Source organism: Mya arenaria, chromosome 8 (assembly GCF_026914265.1).
Source record: "Mya arenaria isolate MELC-2E11 chromosome 8, ASM2691426v1".
NCBI classification, from domain to species: domain Eukaryota; kingdom Metazoa; phylum Mollusca; class Bivalvia; order Myida; family Myidae; genus Mya; species Mya arenaria.
In genome coordinates, this window is record NC_069129.1 from 72963694 (window position 1) to 72983009 (window position 19316).

General features: G+C 35.5%; 1 protein-coding gene across 5 annotated transcripts in view; it reads left to right on the forward strand.

Annotated features, from left to right (window-relative positions):
* The window catches only part of LOC128243363 (inositol 1,4,5-trisphosphate receptor type 3-like), a 136415-nt gene extending 117754 nt beyond the window's left edge, over positions 1–18661 (forward strand). For all 5 annotated transcript variants that reach the window (XM_052961102.1, XM_052961104.1, XM_052961106.1 and 2 more), the window contains 24 exons: positions 188–346; positions 1456–1612; positions 2150–2247; positions 2450–2485; positions 5980–6130; positions 6947–7189; positions 7658–7804; positions 8187–8336; positions 8606–8707; positions 9126–9209; positions 10389–10562; positions 10808–10913; positions 11093–11211; positions 11474–11643; positions 12147–12302; positions 12604–12765; positions 13048–13159; positions 13386–13509; positions 13765–13940; positions 14109–14261; positions 15192–15269; positions 15766–15885; positions 16248–16385; positions 17014–18661. In XM_052961102.1, the coding sequence (XP_052817062.1) occupies positions 188–346; positions 1456–1612; positions 2150–2247; positions 2450–2485; positions 5980–6130; positions 6947–7189; positions 7658–7804; positions 8187–8336; positions 8606–8707; positions 9126–9209; positions 10389–10562; positions 10808–10913; positions 11093–11211; positions 11474–11643; positions 12147–12302; positions 12604–12765; positions 13048–13159; positions 13386–13509; positions 13765–13940; positions 14109–14261; positions 15192–15269; positions 15766–15885; positions 16248–16385; positions 17014–17625 (3727 nt within the window). In that variant the 3' untranslated portion in view covers positions 17626–18661. The remainder of the gene's footprint in view (positions 1–187; positions 347–1455; positions 1613–2149; positions 2248–2449; positions 2486–5979; positions 6131–6946; positions 7190–7657; positions 7805–8186; positions 8337–8605; positions 8708–9125; positions 9210–10388; positions 10563–10807; positions 10914–11092; positions 11212–11473; positions 11644–12146; positions 12303–12603; positions 12766–13047; positions 13160–13385; positions 13510–13764; positions 13941–14108; positions 14262–15191; positions 15270–15765; positions 15886–16247; positions 16386–17013) is intronic.
* The last annotated feature ends 655 nt before the right edge of the window (positions 18662–19316 follow it).

The window sequence follows — 19316 nt, forward strand, 5'->3', positions numbered from 1 at the left end:
TAATTGAAATATTCTATTCAAGAAAGACGTAAATAAAAGTACCGTAATTTTGTTATCGTTTACCAAGGTTGCTTAAACTTGCTATTGATATGATCATTTTCCCGTACCGAGGTCATTTGATTATACTTTTAGGGTTAAAGATTTAAGTCCTCTCGTCTGCAGATTTACCTCTTAACGTTTTCTATAGGATATCAGCAAAGAAGATACGGTTTGCAGTGTCATCTACCCGATCACAAGAGGAACTTGACGTGAAATGTTTGCAGATTCTAAGGACCGTCATTCACAACGAAGAACGAAGGCTACCAGATGACTGGCACAGCTGTGCATCCGATGTAAAGGTCAAAAAGTAAGTTTATAATGTATTGAATTATATTATAAGGACGATTTTGTTGGTAATAAACTGGTTTCGGTTTTATATCGGTTTCACGAACTGTGTATTTGTTGTTACAGTTTCTTTTAAGGTCAAAACCAGTTCGATCGTGTTTTTTTAACGAAAACCGAAAGCGGTTTTGGAAACTATCGAAACCCCAACCAGAGGCTTTACTTTGAAAACAACATGGCACAACATGGCAGAAAGTGACCAACCACGTTTGTTGAAACTCAATCTTTTTGATAGCAATGCCTTACAATTGAGCTAAATGAAAAAGGTAATATCAATAATTAGAAATAATGGTAACATCCAGAAGCTCCGCCGTGTTGTTGAAACTGTATACAAAACCATGCATTTGTTCCTTCAAGCAAACCTATCAAATCCGGTTTCGAAACTGCTGAAACCATTGAAACCAAAACTGAAACTTTTTTGGTATCAACAAAAACGCCCTAAAAGAGACAGACTTGTAATTTTCAGTCGCTTATCCAATAATTTCAAATCGAATGGATATATGTGCAGTAGGTAGTGGTTATGCGTTTTCAACGTTAGAAATATTTTTGATTGAGTGATTAAGGCCATTAAATATAAATGCAGTTTCATAAGTAACAAGAAATTGTTTGTATTTCATATACAACGTAATGCACGCAAAGTAGTATTATTAACTTACAGGCATGTACGCGAACTTTCATTATATGCTTTGTGATGGATTATAGAGAACTATCAGTGAAAAAACAATAGTTCACTGTTTATATAGTGAAATACCAGTTTGATAATTTCACCACTCTGAAATTTGAGCCCGCTCCCTCCCATTTCCAATTCAAACGTTAGCCCACACAGGGCCGAGACCAATTTATTTTCATTGACGGCAATTTTGAAATTTTGCGCGCTTTTCTCAAAAAGTACAATTGAATGTTATTTTATATTATTTTCGTTTGATTCAGTGTAAACAATCGCTTTATACACCACTCGTTTAATAAAGCTTTTGGTGGTCAGTGGGTGAATTCTATTTCGATCTTACACCGAAACATACATAAATACTCTTTTTATATATACATCTAATAGGAATTGTAATATTGTACTCACAGGCAGTTGGCACATATCAAAGAAATCCAGACAGCCATCAATTACCATGACTTTGTGAACAAGGTGTTGCCCCACCTCGCTCGGCGAAGCGACGCTATAGCCAGGGAGACACTGGCCTTTGCCAGTATCATGCTCTTCAACGCAAACAGGGAAGTCCAGGTAATGAATGGTACATGACACACCAGCTACGATCATGTAAAATGGAAACTATAAGTTATTATATAAAGACTTATAATTGGAGCAGTAATTTGGTAAGCTGCCCAAAGTTCCTCGAAAAAAGTTTTCGCAAAATTAACTGAAGTATTTTATTTTATTTAGCCAATTTTCTTGCTTAATCTGTTTTTTCAAAATATAAATAGTTTATCTTGCTTATCATAAAGCTATTGTCCTTTGAACGTTTCAGCAGAACTGAGGGCATTACAAAAATAATTCCGACACCGAAAAGGTGTACGTGGCATGGTCCGGTTTGAAGGGATTGTTCGAGAGATTTGGTCTAGTGAACGATAATCAAAGTCGTGGAAACAGAACTGAAAAATCCATGTTTAATTCCGTTAAAAGCACAAAAAAGTAACATGCATAGCAGTGAAAGAAAGGAGATCTCGAATGGTGTTTGAGATGGTTACTTTAATTCATGCATATGGACCGTTATCAGATAGTGATAAAATAGTGATACAAGCTGAATATTTTCATTTTCAGAAATCACTTCTGGAGTATTTCTTTTCTACTCGGGAAGAAGTGTTTTTCATGGCAGTACGGGACCGGATGCAGGTGTCAACAAACTCCATCAAAGAAAAGTAATTCATTTCTCGAATAGTTTCTCTGAATGGTAGACAACCCCATTATTTGTCTGAATAAGTTCAACTTCTTTCAACTGTATTATTTTAGCATAAGTATGCAATGTTTAATTCCATGTACTGTTTAATACTATATTCTATGTGTTTTACAATCATATTTTAAAACGTTATATAAAATAATCAGATGAATATCTATTGTCAGGCTTTTCATGATCAAAAAGTCCCTTAGGAATAATAGGTATTATATATTTCAAGAATCTTGCTATTTGTTCTAGTTATATTAACATCTGAATGATTGTGCTGTTTCTAGAAAGAATCAACATTTGTTACCATCTATACTGTCCAGAATCGCCTGAATGGATGTAGATGTTACTAGATGTGTGCTTGCTTTTAACCAGGTTTTCAACGAAAACCGGGTTATTAGAATGAGGTTGTCGTTGGGCGCGTTGGGCGGGCGGACGGGCGGGCGGGCGGGCGTCAAACATTGGTTTCTGTTCAATAACTTTAGTTAGCATTGATAGATATTGATGAAACTTGGTGTGTAGGTAGCTTATGGGAAGAGCTAGCTTGGGATTGCTTTTGAGGGGGGGGGGGGGGCTAAGGTCAATGTCACTGTTACTAAAAATAGAAAAATGGTTTCTGCTAAATAACTTTAGTTAGCATTGATAGATATTGACGAAACTTGGTGTGTAAGTTGCTTATGTGAAGAGCTAGCTTGGGATTGCTTTTGAGTGGGGAGGGGCTACGGTCAAGGTCACTATTACTTAAAATAGAAAAATGGTCAAGGTCACTGTAACTTAAAATAGAAAAATGGTTTCTGCCCAATAACTTTAGTTAGCATTGACAGATATTGATGAAACTTGGTGTGTAGGTAGCTTATGTGAAGAGCTAGCTTGGGATTGCTTTTGATGGGGTAGGGCTAAGGTCAAGGTCGCCTGTTACTAAAAATAGAAAAATGGTTTCTGCCCAATAACTTTAGTTAGCATTGATAGATATTGACGAAAGTTGGTTTGTAGGCAGCTTATGTGAAGAGCTAGCTTGGGATTGCTATTGAGGGGGGAGTGCTAAGGTCAAGGTCATTGTTACTTAAAATAGAAAAATGGTTTCTGCCCAATAACTTTAGTTAGCATTGACCTATATTGATGAAACTTGGTGTGAAAGTTGCTTATGTGAAGAGCTAGCTTGTGATTGCTTTTGAGTGGGGAGGGGCTAAGGTCAAGGTCACTATTACTTAAAATAGAAAAATGGTCAAGGTCACTGTTACTTAAAAAAGAGAAATGGTGTCCGCCCAATAACTTTAGTTAGCATTGATAGATATTGATAAAACTTGGTGTGTAGGTAGCTTATGTACAGAGCTAGCTTGGAATTGCTTTTGAGGGGGCTGGAGCTAAGGTCAAGGTCGCCTGTTACTAAAAATAGAAAAATGGTTTCTGCCCAATAACTTTAGTAAGGATTGATAGATATTGACGAAATTTAGGTACTAATAGCTTATGTGAAGAGCAAGCTTGGAATTTCTTTTGAGGGGGCTGGGTCAAGGTCACTGTTACTAAAAATAGAAAAATGGTTTCTGCCCAATAACTTAAGTTAGCAATGATAGATATTGATGAAACTTAGAGCGAAGGTAGCTTATGTGAAGAGCTAGCTTGGGAGGTGGGGTCAAGGTCACTGTTCCTAAAAATAGAAAAATATTTTTCTGCCCAACAACTTAGTTAGAATTGATGGATAGTGATGAATCTTAGTGTGAATATAGCTTATATGAAGCTGCAGATTGAACTTGCTTTTGAGGGTGGGGAGAAGGTCAAGGTACTTGATTTGTTGAGTTTTAGTTACGTCTCTTTACACATAAGAAACTTAATTAGAGTAATTTTCAGTTACGTCTCTTTTTGATAAAAGTAAAGATAAAGTCATACAACAAATTAATTGGCTATAATTTCTGATTGCCCATAACAAAAACCTGGTTTCGTCGCATTGCGGCGCTTTCTAGTTCTCGTTATTCTTGACGGTGTCACGTGATAGATATGTCTAGTTTTTTTATTGTATTTCCAAGTCTTCTTGAAAGTCATATATAGGTATTATTATGTTTATATCTTTGTGTGTCCACATAAGTGGCGCCTCTGTTGTTTTCGAAGTAAATCGTAACATGTTGTCATTAATCAATTTTATAAAACTTGGTAATTGCTTTATTAGCATAGCGTTGATGTTTTATTGTCTACCCGCAATGGTATTCTCAACTCCATTAAATACATAAAATGTATGTATTCGTCTGCAGAAATTTACTTCCAATTCTAGAAGTCAATAACCAATGACAATGACACTTGATTATTCGTAGAATTTATGTATAATTCGTGTTCAGAGGTTAATTAAATTTATGACATCAAATCAGGACAGCTCTCCTAGCTCTCCTAATGATTTAAGCGCATTTCTTTTAATTTTTTGTGTCTACTTTTCGCGAATCTTTATGACAAAGTGTGTTGACAAGTAGTGCAGTCTTATGGTTTGCTTTTGCATCGCAACAGGTATGTCCTGAAATCCCTTTTAGTGGGGCTGAAATACACTCCCCCCCCCCCTTCCTTTTTTCAGTGGCTTAAAAAAGAAGGCATTCTCCAATACGCTTAATCTCCCAACTGTTTAAACGTTGATTTTGTTGTGTCCCAGGAATTCGGGTAGAAAAAAAGGAGTACTCGGATCACGAGTTGTGGGGGATTGAACTGCATGTGTATAAAATAGCTAAATAGTTATCGTAAAAATTACTGAGGGTGTTGATAGTTGGGTTTTGGCATGCTTCAAGTTCAATATTGGGGTAACAAATAGACTGTACCGCTACAAAGTCATATCATATTTGAAGAAGTCGTCTCAGTTATTCTCATCCGAGTGTTATAACCTACTATTGACAAGTGCTTTCTACGAATGTGTTATACATGTTGTTGCAGTTTGATGCAACCTTAATGTTTCATAAATGGCTTTTAGTTTAGTTGAGTTTAAAATTTTAGTATAATTTTGTCTTTTTTTTCAAGTTTTAAAAAATTCGGTGTTGAACACTTAGTAAAAGTCTGAAAATATGACAGTTTGCCTTTGATTCCGTCATATAGTTGTACACATTTATCTGTTAACATATACTAGGTGAAAATACACGGGACAACTTAGCAAAATATAGTTTGACTCAGTAGTGGGACGACTTTGTTTGGTACGACTTCTCTTGTACCAGATTATATTAAGTGTTTGTGTCATTAATATGTAGTTTAAAATGGTCGGCGCATCGCCAATTAGGCGACGTGTTGTTATAGCAGTTAAGCATGAAAACTCGTTGATATCTGGAATAATGAATATAATCATTCTATGTATCTTGATGATTAACCCTCAGATATAAGTAAATCTTCTTTATGAGCACAGTGCAGTAAATTATTTACTATTATTTACCACCATAAGCGTGAAACCTTTAATAGACATGATCTATTTGTTGACCACAAATTATCCATTTTACTTATATAAGTGAAACTTGTCTCAAATGATGTTTGACTTATTTGTTTCATGGAATACAGATGTGTACAATTTATCCCATTTTACTTGGTCCTCTTTCTTTCTAAATCAGTAGAATATTAACATTGATGTTCTTAACCTGCTCTAAAAGGGTCTGGTTTTAAAACATAAGGTGAATGCTACACACATGTATTCGTTGACTGTTTGTTATAAACGTCAATCAAGTGAATGATGCTGTCTTGTTTCGTTGTTTAGGCGTGCGCTACTTGCCCAACATGATCTACGCCGGACGGAGTTTATGAACAACTTTGGCAGTTTCCAAACGTCCTTGACATTGGGAAGGAAGGCACTACAGAAGATTCAACACTACGAACTTCGGCTGAAAAAGGAGAAAATGCAAGGCTGGGTATGTTGATTTGCTGTGCTTTGATAGTAGTATTTGGTTGACGAAATGAGGTGGTATCACATTTTCTCATTCTTAGCGGTCTAATCCGTAATCATATGATCTCAGTTAAAAAATGATCACAAAAACATCCATAACGTTTAAAAGAGTATGTTTGCTCAGTATGTTTAAAATGAATAAAACTAAAACATTGAATTTTTACCAAAATTATAGAAATTGATTCTTCATCAACAGGTACAGTATCGTATATATTGTTGAACTGTAAGCTCTTAAACAATCTTTCAGTTTACTTTGAACTAGTGTTAAATCTATGTCCATGTATAGCATAACTGAGAAACCTGTCCATGCCTTTACTCTTACTGGTATTTTGGCCAAGAATATTTTTTTTACTTCCCACTTGCATGCGAGAGGTATGATTTTGCAAATTCATATTTTCATTTTAACTGATTCAAACCATATCGATTTTAATTTACTGCTTTTGCCTACAAATGCAATTTCGGGAAAAAATATATTAAAGCGTCTATTTTAATCATATCATATGTAATAAAGCTGTTAAGATGTTGTACACCTTAATTACATATATGAGTAGTATTATCAACAAGTTAGCCTATAAAAGAAAAATTCAATTGTATTATCTTATGTCTACCTCTGTTTTAATGAATTTAAAAATCCTGAAACGTGTTAGGACATTTTTTAGAATTTCAAAACTAATACATATATGCTTATTTATAATGTTTGACAACCGTAATTGGATACTGCTTGATTCATATTGGCGTATTACATTGCATTACGTCTATGAAATTTGATTTTATAACACAGAAAGCGCTGAGCAGGGCAAGGGAGCCATTGACTGAAAAACAAAGGCGAAAGTCCAAGAAAAAGAAAAACGCCGACAAAAAGTCAAAACCCGCAACGACAAACGGCCTTTCTAAGGACTACATAAGCGACAGAAGCAACGAGAATTTGCTGGAGCCTGGGTCCCCTGACAAGATGCCAGATAAGATCAATGTTGACTATAAGCCTGCCACAGGAGAAATCGAGATGATTGATATTGCGGTCGATGTAAGTCTTCTATGATGCAAATTAAGTTATTATAACATTTAATTCTGAATGTGTGTGTTTGTGTATTTGAGGCTGAGTACTCGAAGCTGATTGGACTTCGTGTAATCCTCCATTCGAATGCATCATATCTAACTGTTATTGATAACTGATATAGGCGCACTCGTCAAACTTTTGTTAAAGTTTCAAAATTGTTTAAATATGTCCGTGCCTATTGGCATGCTCCTTTTGAAAATTTGGAGCTGATAAGCCCGCCACTATAGTCTCTGTTGTATGTTGGAAACATGTATTTTTGCATAACGATATTTTTCAAGTCAATTATCAATAATACGAGGTTTTTTTCAAGTCTATGATCAAGAATACACATGACATTTCATATAATGATATGAAAGTAAAGATTAACAGTGAGTGTAGTTTACGAGAAGAAATTGATTTAAAGATGGCCTGTAACAGTATAAGTCTTTTACATAGGATGAGGAGGAGGATAGCGCTGAGAAAATGTTTGCTGAGATGGACGAAAGTGTTGCTGATATGTTGGAATACAAGGACGACGGCTGTATTGAACTCGTCCTTAAGGTTCTTGCAAGGATCTGTGACGGGCAGCATGTCGGCTTACAAGTAAGTCGGTCAACGAGACAGAACGAACCCTTAGTGGTGCAATTGATAATTGTTACATAGTAAAAATGCTTTTTAGGTATTGTTTCACTTATATGTGTTGTTTGAAGATATACCAAGGAATTTCGACTTGACCTTTTAGCAGAAATCAATTAGAGTCGAACCCCGTTGGCTCGAACTCACTTTGCTCGAACACCTCGTTTACTCGAACTGGATGTAAAGGACAAATTTTTACGAGCTCGAGGTATTTTCGCCGGTCCCTGGGAGCTCGAGCGAACGAGGTTCGACTGTACAGGTTAAATTTAGTAAGAACACATTGGTGTTGCTGTCTTATAATTGCATGTATTTTTTAAATGGAATATAAAGACGATTATACATATTTAAGAATTACCTGCGTGAGCAACCGGACAATGTGAAATCGTTCAATATCATCGGAGAGACCGCACAGTTCTTGAACGTTGTCTACTCCAGCATCAACAGCCGCACTGTTGACCTAGTAATCCAGCTCTTCAACACACTCAACGAATTCTGCTCGGTAAAGTGTTATTATTTGACAAATAGATATTGTGTTGTCTCCGGAGCTATCGTGAACAAGTTAAATTGATTATGCTTACATTATTTACAGTATGGATTGTTGTGTTTTCCATCGTCACATTTGCGATTAATATATGACAAAAATGGTTTTATATAGGATTGGACAGATATGCAAAAGATACATTAATTAGACAGCCATTTTTCATATTTTTATTACTTAATATTTTACTGTCGTACGGTGCTTTCATGGTTTGATTTTAATGTTAACAGGGCAATCAGGAAAACCGAGAAGTGATATACAACAAAAAGGTCATTGATTATATCAACTTCATTCTGCGTGCAGGTGAAATAGCAGATTGCTCACCAGAAAAGGTACATTCAATCAATATCTTCCTAATATGTTTATCTTGTAGAAAAATGATCGTTTTATAAATTTTATTTTAGTTCAGCTGTCCATATCAAAGGATGGTAGTCATGGTTTAATAGTAATGGAACAGGTTACAACGAACTTAAATATCCCATGGTACCAACGTGACAATATGAATAATTCAAATTTGACTTCCAGTAACAATCCTTGATAAACATACGTAGTTTTTTATTTAGTATATAGCACTGTGCTGTTTGTGGGGTTTTGTGCTGTTGTTCCATATTTCTTGTTTGTGTTTTGTTTTGTTTTGTCCTTGTGTTGTCTTTGGCGCTAACCCAGTGCTATTAAAGGGGGTTTGTGTTTAAACATTTGGCTACTAAGCTTGTGTCTGTACTTTTTCACATAAGTATCTATATTATATAGGTGTTAGAATTGAGGGAGTCGATATCATCACTCATAATGTCCCTCATAGAAGAAAATGGCCCTGCTGCTTCACAGGTAGCACAGGTAAGTTACGAATAATTATGATTGTGAAACATATTTTTTATGATTCATAGTTTTTAACATGTTGTTGTTTTAAAGATCATTATCTGTCGCCTGTGTAACAAGGCATACAAATAGGGCTCAAGCTGCCTGGCGTCGTCGTTGTCCGCGGCATCAGTCTTCCATGTCTCTCGAACATGAGCAATTGTTATAATATTCTTACCAAATAGTGTTTTGGCATATTCTTTTTCAACTGAGTTCATCAACAGCAAGCTCGCATGATTCACTTCAGAGTTAAGAGCCTTGATTTGTCAAAATGCGACTAAATTCCTGTTTTCAGCTCTCTTAATTGAGCATTTCATGTCCAATCTGGATAGAACTTTGTAACAATGTTAATTGGCATAATAGTTTGATTTTAACAACCACACAGCAGATTTCTATCCCCTCCGTAGCTATGGCCCTTGATTCGTCAACATTTGATCGACTGTTTTCAACATTTTTTGTCCAATCTTGTTTACTATGCTTAAGGCCTGAAAGCTCGACCAAGTCTGTTTATCAGCCAGTTTACACTATGAGCTCTCGAGTGTATGCCTTTTTATTGTCAAACATTGACTATATTGGGTTTCTCCTCTCTCATACTCAAGCATTCCTTATCGAATATTAACCAAACTTTTCTACCATGTTTATTTACAACACATCTCGAACAAGATCAGCCACGAGTTTGCACTGATCGCCCAGAAATAATGTTTCTTGAATTATCAAAATTTGTTCATATTCCCATTTTCTTTCTCTTTCTTGAAAATTTCTTACTTAATCTAACCAAATAGTGTGACAATGGTATTTGGCATAATATCTCGACCGCTTTTGATAAGTAGAACGATTGCATGTCTTATTCCAGGGCTATGGCATTGAGTTGTCCAAACTTGACTAAATTCAATGCTTCATATTCTATAATCAGGTGTAATAGCACTGAAAATGTAAAACTTGACCAAATTCACCTTGTATGCTACGTTAAAAACTATCATTTCTTAATCAATATCAACACTAGTTGATAGCAACGCTTAGAGGATTACTATATAGCACAGGTCTGATAGTTTGCAAGATTGCAACATTTCCTCTGAAGTAATTGGCTTTGAACTACAAATTAACAAACTTTACAAATAAAATGTTTTTAAACAATGAAAAACACTAATTTCGTTTCAGGAGGTGACCGATACATTAGACAATGAGGCGATTTATCGTTGTATGACGCAGTGCCACGAAATGCACCAGAGTGAGAAACCGAAGCTAGAAGATATTGTCAAATCTGAAGCCGGTTATATGCAGTCTGCGAAATCTATGGTGTCACTCGGGGGAAGTTTGTTACAAGGAGTTGTGGTAATTATAATACACAATAAGTAACAGTAGATTCATGTCTTACGTTCAACGACCCGCGAGGTTTCATTACAGGCATATTTAAGTTTATTTTTTATTAACACTTCTTTAACTTCTAATCGAAAGGTTTTAAGTAACAAAAACTTAAAACGTTTTTGTAATTGAACAAACTATGTTTTAATTGCTCGAGTTCCCATGTAAATGGAAGGAGCATCAGCGAATTATAATTCCATTGTATGTATTTACAGAAGGGTCCAAGCAAGAATGCTCTCAAAGAGTCGCTGACAGCCGTCGGTTTCAACTTTTACCTGATTCTAGCAAGGATGAGTGATATTGAACCAAAATTGTCAGAAAGTAATAATTTGGTTTCTTCTTACGTTCTCAACTGATTTTCTTATATAACATTAAATTATTCAAAAAGGCATATAAAAGAGAAAGAAAATGACAAATAAAAAATAATGTGTAATATCATTATAAGTGGATGTATTCACTGATTGGCGTGTACTTTTATTCATGTTACCTGTTTGATTCAGGGCTGAATTTGAGCCAGGACCAAGTCAAGGCGTTTGAATATTACAAGAAGAACAGCACCTCAGTGGAGATCGTGAAGGACGATGTCTTGCAGAAAGTCAATTTCAGGGTTAAGAACAAGGTATGTCTCTTTTGACGTAGAGTATAAAACTGACAATCTTGAAAATGCAGTACAGTATATAGTGACAAGCATATACAACCACTAAGATCTTGCCGAATGGTATAAGGATAAAAAAATATATACTTCGTTATACAAATTTTCATCCGGTTTGATATCATTCAAATCGTATAGAATTGTTTATATTGAAATTTATGGAATCAAAAAATAATAATCATTATCATAATCAAAATATAAACATCGAAGGAAATTTAATTTAATACAGATTTTGATACGTGATGAGGTCAAAGAAAAGTTGAAATGGAACGTAGATCGCTCGTCTCCAAGCAACAAGATTCGTGAGCTCATGGACTGGACGCGTGATATTATGCAGGACATCTCTTATCAGAGAAAGATTCTGTTCAACCCGATCGCAATCATGTTTACAAAAGGATGGTAGGTGTCTAAGCATTCTCAATAACCCTTTTGTAATATGCTTTCATATTGATGAAACATTTTTTCAAATAGTGAAATAATATTTTGATATTTTTTACTGTTTTGAAATGTTACACCACTCTAACTTCAATTTCAAACGTCGGTGTGCAAAGGGCTTGGATACAATGTCAACGACGTCATTTAAAAAACAAGATCACATTCAATTAAGCGCGCTTTTCAGAAAAACTACAATTAACTGGCATTGTATATCCCCTGTTTGACATATAATAAAAGTGTAATCCATAATTTAATATTTCACAGGATGCCACGCCACTCGTAAAATATTGTCTTCTGTGCTTTTTACTCGATGAAATATATTACGATCTTACATTGAAACTCGCACTTATTCTATCTTCCGTCAATACATAACAGATGAATGCTCGCGACATTTAACTATATATTTCATTTCAATATTTCATACCTTTAATATGTTGCACCGTTCCTATGTATCATGATTTATGCAGGTTATTATGGAATCACTTGGTGACGATCTTGAGTTTTGCAATCAACATACTGATGCTGTTCACCTGGAATGCCAAGGCCACAGTGGAGGACTACGAACGAATCTCGGCACTCGGGAATGCTACAAATGAAACGTTCGACTGGGCTTTACTGAAAGAGTAAACTACCCTTTTTCATATTAAAAAGTAAAACAAACACAAATCAAACGTGTTCCATAGTGCTAGACAAGTAAGACAGTAATGTATTACTAATATTTGGAGAAACTTACGTACGTTACGTTAAGTTATAGTGTAACAAAATTCATTATGCAATACTCACACATATACGAATACCATTTTATAGGCAATGTCTTTGTAAGCTTATGTACTTGCATTTGTAAATGCACACTAACGATATACATTGTTGTGTTGAAATAGCATGCCATACCATTATGTTTTATATTATTTCATGAAATTTCAGTCCCTCGCCGGAAATCAAACGGATACCGTTACAGGAGTACACAATCACCATGTATATACTCATGGGCCTACACAACCTGTTCTCGCTATTTGTGCTCATCAGTTACTTCCTCTCAAATCACCCTCGATTCCCAACATGTGCAGAGATCACCAAACCATTTAGGTAAGATTGAATTTTGATAATGTTTAAACGTGTGTCTGTTCGAAGCGACAACGGGTATGCGATACCTTATTCGCCTATAATCAGCATTTGCATTTCTTAAATTTAAAAAGAAAATGTTTTTATCTTCGTATAACTTTTTTACAAGGTTATTTACTTTATTTAGTACAATGGTTTGACGATGTTATAGCGTTTATGAATTTGACGTTTCATGTTTCTATTTTTTACCACCAAGATGTAGTTTCCGAATATGCAATGCAATAAACGATTCATAACTGTGTACAGGAATTGTCGCAACCAAGAGCAGAACAATGACACCGATAGCAGCAGAAACTCCGAGGAGAAGCCGTCCAAGTTGGATGTCAAATTCTTTAGTTTTACTACATTCTTTTATCTTGTAAGTAGAAGTCAGTTCCATCATACTTTACAAACATACAAAAAATATTTGTGAATAGTATGTTATTATATTCCTTCAACGTTTAAGATCACATTCGATTAGAAAATTAAAGAATAATTATATTTTACTTTTATATTAAAAGTCTAGTACTTCGTCTTATAACTGATGGCTTATATCAGTAATGGACATAAACGTATATTAATACAAATGCATATCATTATTTCAGTTGTTTCTGGCTATGTCTGTGACTGGTACATGGTACCACGGTTACTTCTTCGCATTCCATCTTCTCAATATTGTAAATAACAACCAACTGCTGGGTGGTGTTATCAAGGCTGTCACTCAAAATGGTAGGTCTTCACGTTTTGTTATAGACGTTGCATTAGCAGAACGCTAAGCTTCAAATATATTAGCTCATCTGTGTAGTAGAGAGTTTTGATATCTCAAGAGGTTAAGTTGCCGATTAGTATCAATATTATTTTACATAAAACCAACATATATTGTGACGACATATGTCATCAAAAAGCGTTTCTTATCAGAAGTATTAACAACAACGCAGTCATTAAAGAATGGTTCTTAGATCTACTATTGCTTTTAACTTTCAGGCGTCTCTCTGCTCTGGGTAGCTATTCTCGGCTTCATCGTCATCTACATCTACTCACTCGTTGGCTTTTCACTGCTGCGGGCCTACTTTGCACCTGGGGACTACTTGTACTGCTCGACACTGTGGCAGTGCACAGTCACTGTCATTCGGTATGGGCTAATAGGGGATATGTTTGAGGTGAGAATAGTTGTCTTATATTTGTTATAGTTTTTGGTATTAAAATGTAGTCAGTACGTTGTATCCAATTAGGCAAAATATACTCATATTTGTATTATTATGGATCTATTAGTTTATTTAGTATTACGGTACATGTGCAGAGTAAATCCATGTATTATTGTCCTGCAGGTTGTTAAACAGTCGGAAAAGGAGCGAACATTTGAGACGTTTTGGCCAATCGTCTTGTACCACGTGTCCTTCTTCATATTCATTACAACTATCGGTCTGAACATTATCTTTGGTATCATCGTAGACACTTTCTCAGAGTTGAGAGATCTCAAGGTAAAACTACAAATATGTTATCTAAATATAATTAGAAACGCCCCGATTTGGACTCTTTCCCGAAATCGCTGCAGCGGACGCACATAGTCAATGAAGTAGATCTCACCGAGAGAGCTAGCCGGGGAACCTTAAACAAAATTGCTTATCTAGCCAACATAAGTATGACACGGAAAACTCTTTTCAACTGCGTGTAACAATGCATTAGCGCCTATCAGCTTTTCAAATGTATGGAACATGAGACTACTTTAAAAAAAACTTTAAAAAGCCCTGAGAAAAATAAGACAAATTAAACTATTGACATTGTATCCGGTTGGCCATCTCAATTTGAATGTTTGTTATAACAGATCTAGATCGACTTACTTCTATGTATCCGGTTGGCCATCTCAATTTGAATGTTTGTTATAACTGATCTAGATCGACTTACTTCTATGAACCATGTTTGTTAAAACTGATCTAGATCGACTTACTTCTATGAACCATGTTTGTTAAAACTGATCTAGATCGACTTACTTCTATGAACCATGTTTGTTAAAACTGATCTAGATCGACTTGCTTCTATGAACCCTGTTTGTTATAACTGATCTAGATCGACTTGCTTCTATGAACCCTGTTTGTTATAACTGGTCTAGATCGACTTACATCTATGAACCCTGTTTGTTATAACTGATCTAGATCGACTTACTTCTATGAACCCTGTTTGTTATAACTGATCTAGATCGACTTACATCTATGAACCCTGTTTGTTTTAACTGATCTAGATCGACTTACATCTATGAACCCTGTTTGTTATAACTGATCTAGATCGACTTACGTCTATGAACCCTGTTTGTTATAACTGATCTAGATCGACTTACTTCTATGAACCCTGTTTGTTAGAGGACTATTTTACCAAGCAGCTAATGTGGAAAAAAATATTTGTTCTTTTTACAGTGGAGAGCTGAGTCGGACATGAAAGATACGTGCTTTGTTTGCAGTCGCAACAGCTACGACTTTGAACATAACGGAAAGGTTCGACTTTGATAATGGTTTTGTTGAAAACAACCAAAATATTTAACCATATTTATAATTTTCCAACAGCATTATCGAATATATATTGATAAGCAGAATGTTTTAAATATGGAGTAATAAAATAACTTTATAGGAAGGATTCTCATGTATGTTACAGTGATCGAGAAACACTACGTTTATGTGTACGTGTACCTGTGGTCATGCCATATTTATGTGCACTATTTCATCCAGTTATGTGTATACTTTACAAGTTTAAGATAACATGAACGGTAGCACGAGGAAAATGACTAACACCGAAGCTACAAGTTTAAGAATAAAAATAAATTTCGCAAGCTCTTCTAAACTCAACTGCAACCTTTGCCATGTGAAGCTAACCGTACAAGTCACGTACACGTAGTTTTTCATATCTTCTCTTACAGCATGATACATCTTAAAAATAAGTGTATTCAAAAATGAATTAAATTCATTCATTCCCTTTGTGTCCCTCCATTTGCAGGGCTTTGACTACCACGTCCGAAATGAGCACAACATGTGGTCGTATATATTCTTCTTTATCCATTTGAACGACATGAAAACCAGTGACTACACGGCTATAGAGTTGTTCGTCAGTCGACTGGTGAGACTCTATTAATTTTTAATACTTGTAAAACATTTTTATTAAAAGCCATATCAAACGTTTTCTATACAATTTGGTATTATCATCACGTAATTACGATAACTACTTTTGTAATGTGTTTTCTTCATTTGTAAGTTTAATGTACACAAGCTGCTATTCACAGCTGCAATAAATAAAGACAGTAATCAGCATTAGTGTGTGTGTGTGTGTGTGTGTGTGTGTGTGTGTGTGTGTGTGTGTGTGTGTGTGTGTTTACATTGACCATATGGATAAACTGCATTTGCAATGCTATTTTAAAAGAACTTTGCCACCGTGTTTGTTTCTTTTGAGTTTCTTTACCATATCAACCGTAACCGTTGCAGTTAGAACAGGAAAGCTACGATTTCTTCCCGATGAACCGGGCCCTGTGTCTGTCCTCCATCGACATCGACTCAACCGGATCAAAGATCGATGACCTCCTCCACCAGGTTACATCCATCGCGCAGAAACAGAGGGATGACGTAAGTATTTCATGGCAATTGCAATATATGTATTTTAATCAAAGAGTGCTATTGTTAAATGATTGTAAACGTTAATAATTTAAAGTCCATCAGTTAAGGTTCTCGGCCATGCTCTTGTACGGAGAATATTGACTGTTAATAATGATCTACATTTCTGTCAGTCTGCATATCGTAGAAACGACTCATGCTTTTCGAAAAAATATTTGATCAAATACTTTGGGATTTTGGATATTGGGTTTAACCAGTGTAACCGGGTATGCGATGTGTATATACAGCACTTATACAGTCTCGCTATAGAGCTAGCTTTTATAGCGACGCTGTAGAGTGTCCGCCTGCAGAGCGAGAGGACGTGGGTTCGAACCCCGACAGTTGCACATAGCAATTTTTGTAGTCTGTTACACCAGCAACAGATTTTTGCATTTAATTAGTTCTTAATTAAAGTACATTGTTAACCGAGGAAACATAACAGATCATTAATAAAGCTATTTTGTCGATTTGCGACCAGTTTAGATGAATTCATTTCACGGTATATTGGAATCGCTTTTTAAACACATATAATTATAAACTAGTCAATGAAACAGTGAGTTATGTAAAACCAATATAACACAAGTCTTTTTAACGTGTACAGGAAATGGAGAAGAAACGGAAAGTGGAAAAGCTTAAACAGAAGAGATGGCAGGAAAAACACAGGCGTTTCATATTTGGTATCCATCATAGCACGGACGATAACGAACTAGGTGAGAGAGAACCACTGATTCCTCAGTCCGGATCTAGCAACGATGAGGGCTTCTCAAACCGACAACAATCAGGCAACATGTTGTCCGTCTCGGATGACTCTGAGTATTACAAGGAAAAAAGAGGCTCCATTTCACTGCTGCAAATACTTGAAGGTCTTCCAGATGATAAATCATCCAGGGCTTCGTCTAAATCTCGTATTTTGTCTCTCTCGGATGTAGACTCTGACGAAGAAAGTGATTCTGATGGAAGCACGGGACCTGCGGAATCTTATGACCTAATGAAATCGCGGGAAGCATCGCATGATCGCATAGACTCCATACCGGAAGAGTCCATTGTAGTGCCTGTGCCTCAAATACCGGAAGGGGCTGATGGTCAGATGACGGAACTCTCTACGGAGCCCTTACCTGCTCCCCCGGATGTTGATGATGCCGACTTCTTCCCGACAGTCCCCCCTATGGATGGGGCGGACGATGATGATCAGTATCAGTCAACTAGACTTTAAACTGTACATACTGTTGTCCAACAACATAGTTATATTATAGGTGTTGTGAACTTAACATGTGAATAAATACATGTACAAAATATTGCCAATGTTACTGCTGCTGATATTTTTGTTACACATATTTTACTTATTTATGTTGCTTGAACGAGTGATGAAAATATTGTAGACATTTGCCTATTTATATAATTATGTTATCAAAAACGTGTGCCAATACTTATAAATTGCTTTTAAAACTGCTGGGTGTTTATAACTGCTGTTTGACATGAAAGGTGTATGAGGTTATGCGTTCGTTATCAATTTTATTATGTGGTATGTTTCCTTCTCAAAATCGCTTGAGTTTGTATGCCTGTCACATTCTGGGGTATGGCTATGCACCCAGTACTAACTAATGAGATGGTATCATTTGTGGTATAATTGAAGGAGGTAGATGTTATTCATTGAATGCATGCATGGCTTTGATCATGATCATTTCACTCATGTTTTTAAGTTGGTTGTTGAACACGTCATTCTGAAACTTTTTTTCTGCACAGTTTTATGTGTTGTCATATAGGAAAGCAATGGTTTTAAATTCAATGCAATTTATTAATCCACATTGAAAGTGTACAATTGACATGATGCTTGTATATCTGTGTCTGTATAATACTAGAAATGCAATGTGTACGGTTGTATCTGCTTTGGTGTTTGCTGTAAGATATATTATTGTTATTAAGGCATGTGCAATATATTACAGTGCAATATGACCACTTTCAGTCAGAGTATACTTAGAACTAGACTGATATACTTTTATTTATATTATACGTTGATCACTGTTATGTTTACCATTCTAGAATGATCAGAATAATCCATATGTAGTGTTTCCGTAGAAGTAGAGACCGCAAGTATATTCCATGAACATCATAATTATAAACTAAGTTTTTAGAATTTTGTTTGTACATGTTTATAAATGCCGAATGTATATATGTACCACTTTTTGTTGCATATTATAATTTACCTTAAAATGTTAATTTTGAAAGAACATAAAAAATGTGGAAATGTAGCTGTTCGTTCTTTTTAAAAAAAGTACTGAAAGACAAGGTAGATCTATATAAAACACACAAGGTAAAACAATCCAACCTAATCGTTAAAGTCGTTTTATACAAGAGTGTTCCTTTGTTAAGCATTGCTGTGAGAATCCTTGGGTGAGTCGCTGTTTTAGCGATTTATCTTGCGGCGTTCGACCTTTTATTCGCATAGGTAGTTGTTGAAAGTTTGAAGTTAAGTAATCCCATTCTTCTCAATTTTACTTTCAAATATAACGACTTCCTTCAAGATAATCTGGTCAGGTCTCACGATTTAAATAGTTCATAGAAGCAGAGAGCCATGATCCCGATTTTCGTTCGATTTCAATGAAAACGACAGGTACTAGCTCAGTGTAAATTAATAAACGAATATACTGTTCCGACGAACAAGGTCAGAGCGCAATGACAAACATAAAGCACACGTAAAATACATCAATGGTTACGGTTATTTGTATTCACATGTTAGTACTGTAAACTGGGTAGAAATGTATTTAAACTCGCCTCAATGTGAGTTGATTAAAGGAACATGAACTCATATTTGAAAGAAAGCTGAAATAAATATGTTTTTATTCCGCGCAACGTCATTTAAAATATAAACGCAAAAACTCGCTTTATACTGTTTGCCAAAGATAA